Source organism: Ctenopharyngodon idella, chromosome 6 (assembly GCF_019924925.1).
Source record: "Ctenopharyngodon idella isolate HZGC_01 chromosome 6, HZGC01, whole genome shotgun sequence".
NCBI lineage: Eukaryota > Metazoa > Chordata > Actinopteri > Cypriniformes > Xenocyprididae > Ctenopharyngodon > Ctenopharyngodon idella.
Window position 1 is genome coordinate 24,079,894 of NC_067225.1, and position 7,403 is coordinate 24,087,296.

At 37.4% G+C, this 7,403-nt stretch overlaps 1 protein-coding gene across 1 annotated transcript; it reads right to left on the minus strand.

The window, feature by feature from the left end:
- Nucleotides 1-1,085: 1,085 nt before the first annotated feature.
- Nucleotides 1,086-6,506, minus strand: zgc:158846 (uncharacterized protein LOC100009654 homolog). The gene is made up of 9 exons (XM_051898244.1): nucleotides 5,036-6,506; nucleotides 4,064-4,272; nucleotides 3,918-3,978; nucleotides 3,707-3,802; nucleotides 3,334-3,498; nucleotides 2,459-2,584; nucleotides 1,989-2,209; nucleotides 1,845-1,888; nucleotides 1,086-1,718 (listed from the first exon to the last, which is right to left on the minus strand). Exons 1-9 carry the CDS (start codon nucleotides 5,312-5,314, stop codon nucleotides 1,453-1,455), a joined length of 1,467 nt encoding a protein of 488 aa, XP_051754204.1. The 5' UTR covers nucleotides 5,315-6,506; the 3' UTR covers nucleotides 1,086-1,452.
- Between the last annotated feature and the right edge of the window lie 897 nt (nucleotides 6,507-7,403).

Genomic DNA, 7,403 nt, shown 5'->3' on the forward strand with positions numbered 1-7,403 from the left:
CTGGTTGTAAGCTATAAACTTGACTAAACTGTAAACTTTTCCCACAAATCTAATTGGTTAATTGGAATGTTGTTCCAGGATCCACAAAGATGCTGATCCAGGTATAGATATATAAAGATAGGTTCCTAATTAATGGCTGCTTCTGTAGGCCGCCATACGTAAGCAGTCCACTGTATTGGAGCATTCAAAACACCGGTCCGTGAACATTTGAAAGCAAGTTGACTGTGCATCTGCAACTGTAGTTAGACACATGTATGAATATCTGTATCTGCAATAGAGTTCAGCAGATGATTTTGCTAAACTAACAAGACAAAGGGGTCAGCTAAAACAACATTAAAAAGTTACCATAGTATAAAAACCTGTAATATTGAGTTAACCAAAAATTATTCAGACACCTTGAACATTTCATTTATTATTACAGTTTATTTACTATAGTTTAAAAAAATGGTAATAAAATATGACAAGATCTCAGAGTTAAACTGTGTCAGAAAAAATTCATCTTAATTATATCAGATAACACTTAAGTAAAACATGGTCAGGTCAAAGTGTCTGAATAATTTTTGGTTACAAACTTTTATCAATTTTACTGGTAGTCCACTGTATGAAGAATTTTTGGGTATAATATGTCACATGAACTATAGTGTCCTGCGCCCACTAGTAAAAATATATCAAAAATATAAAAAATGTCCGAATAATTTTTGGTTTGACTGTACATATAAAAACACAAACCAACACATTCTTACCTGTGAAAGTTTATCCCATTTCTTTGGAAATTCATATCTCGGCAGTTTCACAACCAGAAGCTATGCAATGTTGTCATCATTGATTCTTACTGTGAATAACGACACACTGACCGTTCCAAGATGGCGGGCACACCAACGTGTCTGGAGCGGTCAAATGTGGCATCTTATACATATCTATAGATCTAGGAACATGTGCTTGGTAAAATCACGATCACCGTCAAGCAGACCCTATAAAGTCACATATTTCTGATAAATTTTCTTCATATTTGGAACAAAAAGTCTATTTCTGCTGCATCAGTATTAGGCTTTCTAGAGCACATAAAATACATAAAAGACTCAAGGTTGAAAATGTATTCATTTATTTTTTGATGCATTCACTTTATTTGAATATAGGCCTTAATAGTAATCAGGAACGTGCACAAAGGATGTTTCTCCTACTTTTTGACTGTGCTCACAGTGACAGACATTGTCATTTTTAGTTATAGGGAACAAAATAGAAATTATATGAGTTTGTCGTAGGGCCATGTAAATTTACTACATATTGAATATGATATACTGTATAACTGTAATTCATTTTGATCTGCCACACCTTAGCCACAGATACTAAACTCAACATGCTAATGGAGTTGAGGGAAGGTGGTGGAGGCCCACCTATAAAAACCTGATCCTGGGCCCTGTACACAAGACAATCCTTTCATCTGTTCTTTTGTCATTCAAAAACATCCTCCTCTAGTTTGCCTGCAGATTTATCCATCACTTGCACACTTCCCTCTGTAGCTGCAAGTTTGTTCCCTGTCTCACTGGTGATGATGGTGGTCTTTGTGCTTTTGGTAATGGTGGCAATGCTGCTGGTGATGCTGCTAGCGCTATCACCCTTAGCAATCATGACGTCCTTCTTAACCAGGCCTGTGTTATGAACGTCTTTCCCAGCACTTTGGGAGGAGAGGTGGCTGCTTTCAAGGTCATAGTTCAACGCTAAGAAAAAAATGACATAAAACTGTCACAAAAAGCTGTTCAAATGCAGCATCTTACAAATGTGGGTAGCTGATGTGAAATACTTCTAAATGTATATGTATATCGAAATGGTCTAAAGAAACTCACAGGTTGGTTTAGAGATGGAGAAAGTCTGGAATGAACTATATAATCTGTGAAGGAACACACGAAAAGTACATGACGATTCCATTGTGATTCACTAAAGTTTCATAATATTAATAAACAAGCACTGATGTCTCAAGCTGCACCCACCTGCTCTCTTCTCCTTCCAGGAGTTTCCGATAGGTGGCGATCTCAATGTCCAGAGCCAGTTTGATGTTCATCAACGATTGGTATTCGCGCACTTGTCGAGCCATGTCTTGTTTAGCTCTCAGAAGAGCTGCTTCCAGCTCCTGCAGACGGAGTTTTGCATCTTTCACAGCTAGTTCACCACGTTCTTCTGCCTCTTTGATCTGCACCTCATGGTTTGAATGCTAAAATAAGAGGAGACAAAAGATTACATCCTTCCCACACCCTAGCATATAAAACTTGAGATCAGCTGGGATTAATTGAGATCATCTGAGATCAACTCACATATAATACACTTTACCTAGATTTACTAAAAGAATGCTTGCTTTATTCTTGTCAAATGTCACCAAAAAAGCATGCTGTGAATTGTTTACTGACATTTTGAAGTTTTTTTGTTTGTTTTTTTGACAGTTGACCCTGAATAGAGTTCTTACCTGTCCCTTAATAAGTTCCATGTCAGAGTGTATACGTGCAATTCTTCGGTTGTACTCTGCGATTTCAGCCTTTGTGCTTTTCAGGTTATCCCCATGTTTGGTTGCTGTCAACTGCATTTCTTCATACTAACATTTTATAGCACACATGAACATTCATGTACAGACAAAAACACAGAAAAAAATAATTAGAGCATATTTAGAAAAGCTATTTTACAATGCAATAAAATAAGCATGTTTAAAAGTGTGTGATTTGTGACACGCATATACACCATGCAAGAAAGTTAAAGGGGCCCCTTTTACAAGATGTAATATAAGTCTCTGGTGACCCCAAAATGTGTCTGTGAAGTTTCAGCTCAAAATACCCCACAGATCATTTATTATAGCTTGGCAAATTTGAGGGTGAGGAAATACACGCCGTTTTTGTGTGTGTCTCTTTAAATGCAAATGAGCTGCTTTCCAGAAGAGAGCGGAGCTTTAACAGCTCGTGCTTCGGTTGCTCAACAACAACAAAGCTGGAGAATCTCACGCAGCCAAAATGACTTATCAGTAACAGTGTTAAGTCTTACATTGTTCAAACCGGAGTCGGACACTGATGGAGAGACTCAGGAAGAAGTTACAACTTTTATAATGCAGCTGGACATTTCTCAACAGTTAGTGGATAAATGTATGTAGTTGCTGTGGAGTTGATTCAGCTCATCGACTAGCATGTGTCGTCATGTTAATCATTTGTGCAAATCCAGCGTTGAAAATATCTCCCTTTGCATTGAACTTTGAGCATCGTAACTTTGCAGATGTTGTTTATGCTCTAACAGCAACATTACACACTAACTAAAGTTAAAAAAGTGAAATTATAATCAACCACCCCTTTAAGTCACCTTCTGTTGGTACCAGCTCTCTGCTTCAGCACGGGTGCGGTTGGCAATGTCCTCATACTGAGCACGAACTTCAGCCACAATGGCGTCCATGTCCAGATTTCTGCTGTTGTCCATCTCTATAACAACTGACGTGTCCTTGATCTGAGTCTGGAGCTCACGCAATTCCTATACACATGAAACAAGAATTTCTGAAAACACTCATTCTGAATCCTGTTCATGCATTTTTGAATGTTTACATTGCTTAGACTCCATAAGAGTTATAAGCTGTAATGAGTTATGTTTTACTATCAGTTAACATAATAAATTCTATCTGCAAAGTGTATTATGTGACTGTGCAAAGATTTATTAGAAATGTGAAGGAAGTGAATTGTACCGCCTCGTAAATCTGCCAAAGGAAGTTGATCTCATCTGTTAGGCCATCTAGTTTACTTTCCAGCTCCACTTTACTCAGGTATGCATCATCGGCGTCCTAACATAAACATAGCACAAAATATATTTCTAATAATAGAATTATGATATTTATAATTAGTTATCACATTTTTAAAAGTATTTGATCTGTGTGCACTTTTACATTATGTGCTGACCTTTTTAAGCAGCACAAATTCATTGTCAGAATCATTCCGTTTGTTGATTTCATCTTCATACCTGAGGAGAAATGTATAAAGTTTGTGTTTAAACATTTTAACGTACAAACACACAAGTTTCATGAAAACATTTCCAATGTTCTCACTTGCTTTTGAAGTCTTCTACCAGGCTGCTCATGTCCCGCAGGCCAGAATCCAGACGCAGCTTCTCGTTCCCTAAACCATCCAGCTGTCTGCGTAGGTTAGCAATGTAGGTCTCAAACATAATATCAATGCTGGATTGGCGGCTGGTCTGTTCCTGCAAGAGACTCCATTTTGTCTCCAGCATCTTGTTCTGCTGTTCTAGGAAGCGCACCTGGGGAAAGATAAGAAGATTTCACAGAGAGATTTTACAGTTTTATATGATAAAATATAATGCATGCATATGGGTAGTTTACAAATAACATGGGCATGAATAAACCTTAGTCAGGGTATGTTGAATTTAACACAAACAAAAACAAGGCTGTGAGTGATAAACTTAGTCATTACAATGGCATGAACCTAGATAAAAAATTAAATGTTCATATCCCATGACTTTAAAAACTGTTTTATGGAGTTTCTATCTACTATAAGTGGTTTTGGAAAGATGTTTCATAAGCTGAACAATTGTAATGTTAAACAACAGTAACACACTGTACTTCTCTGTACACCGTATACTATGTAATGTAATGTATTTTTAAATGCAGCCTAAGTGCAAATGTCTCTCTGTCCTTTATTGAACAGATTATGCGAGTTCAAAGATAGTTGTGTGCACAGGTAAGTGTGTGTGTTTTGAATAAAGGCCTGTATAAGGGAGTGTCCACTGATAGTAAACTGATATTGCCCAAAAAAACGACAAAGGTGTGTTTATGGCAGAGAGTGGACATTGCCCCTTCAGGTAAGTCAGTTAAGTGGGGGTCCTGATAAAATATGACACTGATATGACTGGACCTATATTGTTACTGATGCATTATCACATTCACATCACTTCCTCACACCAGGATACGAACCACACGCACATGCATTCTGTTAGATGTGAAAATATAAAAGGTCCACACAAAGGTTAAAATGAAGACAAGGTGAAGAAGGGGGTAACTTACTTTGTCAATGAACGAAGCAAAGCGGTTGTTGAGCGTCTTGATTTGCTCTTTCTCCTGAGTCTTAATGGCCTGGATGTTCGGGTCAATCTCTAGGTTCAGAGGTGCCAGAAGACTTTCATTGACCTTTACAGCTGTAATTGGAGGGCAGACATCTGGACTGGAGCCCCAACCTTCCCTCGAAACCATCCCTGAACGGGTGAGGGGTGTCCTCCTGTTCCTGCTCACACCTACTGAGGAGTGACTGCTGAATGACCTCACGGTTTTCTTCGTGTTCAGCATCTCTGCAGTCAGAGTTGGAGAGAACGGAAAGTTAAGGGGTTGAATACTCAAGAGTGGTGGGATGACAGACGTGCCCTCAAACTCTTATATGGAAAGCAGGGAGTGGCCCAAGGCCAGCTTATTGGTCAAGAAACAATTTTCAAGATATGTTTGGAGAGTTATGGGGTTGAACATCAAGAGGACACTGTTATACATTAACTGCTTCACTTCGATCCCTGAGCAAAGGGGAAATGCTTGGAATACTCCAAAACATAATTACTTTTATGGTGAAATCTGAACATGCTAAGAAACCATGAAGCAAATGTACTTTTACTTTGCATCCTTAATTGACATGAGAGCACAGAAACAGAAGATGCAGGATCAGCCAATCAGAGAAAACAAATCAAGAACCAGCCAAAAATATTATGTCAATAATTAAGAATCAAAAAACCTATAATTGCACAAAATAAAGAGTGTATAACATTTCATGAGTTTGCATAACCACTATATGAGTGTTCATGTATGATATTTGACAACTTTAATTTTATGTACACCCTCTTAGAATGAATAATTAATTGCTAACTTGAACTTGTCCCCACAATCTACAAATGCAAAAACAATTACCCTTTAAACTCATTACAATTCCCCTCATAGCCTCCTCCACACAAACACTCCTTTGGTTGGTCGTATGTTGTACTTTTCTGGAGACAAAAGGCATCATGGGCTGATCCATCCAACTTGTTGTAAAGATAACAGTCCAAGACTTGAAACTGTGTGCATATTTCTGTTACAGTCATCCTATTGCAGCCAACCCTTTGAATGTGACCTCCATGCCATAGTATACTACAAAATAAAATTCTTTCTCAATATAGGCTACAAATATACTACATTAGTTTAAAATATTTGAATTACTAACATAACGCAATTTAAAGATTTTTTGTGTTTGTTCCATAAAGATTTGTCATAGAATTTATTTTAAATTGAGTACCTAATGGAATGACATATTCATATTAAGAATGTAATACGTTCTTGTGAACCTATACAGAAAAATCATTCAGATATTTTTTTTTTTTTTCTTTTCTCTAGATGTGTGATCTATAAACTATGAATCAGCAGGAAAGTCCCTGGATAAGCGCACCTTTTAAAGGACGAGTCCACCCAAAAATGAAAAGACTGTCATCATTTACTCATCCTCATGTCATTCATGACTATTTTTCTTCTGCTGAACATAAAAGAAGATATTTTGATGAATGTTGGTAACCAAGGAGTTTTGGTTCCTATCGACTTCCACCATATGGACAAACAATATATAATGTAAGTTAACGGGGACCAAAACAGTTTGGCTACCAACATTCTTCAAAATATCTTCTTTTGTGTTCAGCAAATGAAATGAAAGAAATGTATAAACATTTGCAACGACGTGAGGAATGGATGGACTCTCCCTTTAAATATGACAGCTTGCCCAAGAGGTGCAATAGAGTACCTCAGGGATGACGTGATTTTGTAGGCCAACCCGGAAGTTAGTGGCGCACGGGTTCCCTCGATCGAAAGCCTATGCATTTTTCCCATAGACTTTTGGAGAATCGAAAAAATAAGCTCTGTGTTTAACAAAGGGTTATGACACTTACACGTTTTGTCTATCAAGATAATCTTTACTAGTTAGCACAACATTTATACATTTTGAAGCCTAAATAAAGTCGTCAGATATAAAAAGCTAACAGTAGGCTATAAACGGACTACAGCACACCATGGTCGCAGATCAACGTCACCAAGCGTCCTCAAACTTTATTTAGAAAACAACTTTATTTAAAAACATGCTCGCTGATTATGATCTGCAGTGTGTATGTATACTTATCCACTTTTTCATGAGAAATGCTGTCCAAATGTCCTGTTTGTCATGATGACGTCTAAAGTCCCCGCCAAAGGAAGTAGACCTTTTTAGCAATTTGTTAGCAACCGCCGTTTTTAAGACACAATAAAGGTTTTAAAAAAAATCACAAGCGGGTTATAACTGGTGTGTTTTATGTCATATATCAAAACGTGAAAATATTTAGAGGCTTTGTTAACCACAGACCTTATTTCAGGCGATTTAGCAAAAACACATTCAAAA

Bases quoted from the DNA above. Each gene is read 5' to 3' on its own strand.
- zgc:158846 (XM_051898244.1), bottom strand. From the start codon at position 5,314: ATGCTGAACACGAAGAAAACCGTGAGGTCATTCAGCAGTCACTCCTCA. The intron at 3,979-4,063 runs GTGAGAACATTG...ATTTCTCCTCAG, and splicing joins GTAGAAGACTTCAAAAGCAA to GTATGAAGATGAAATCAACA. The intron at 2,585-3,333 runs GTGACTTAAAGG...ATAAAATGTTAG, and splicing joins AGAGCTGGTACCAACAGAAG to TATGAAGAAATGCAGTTGAC.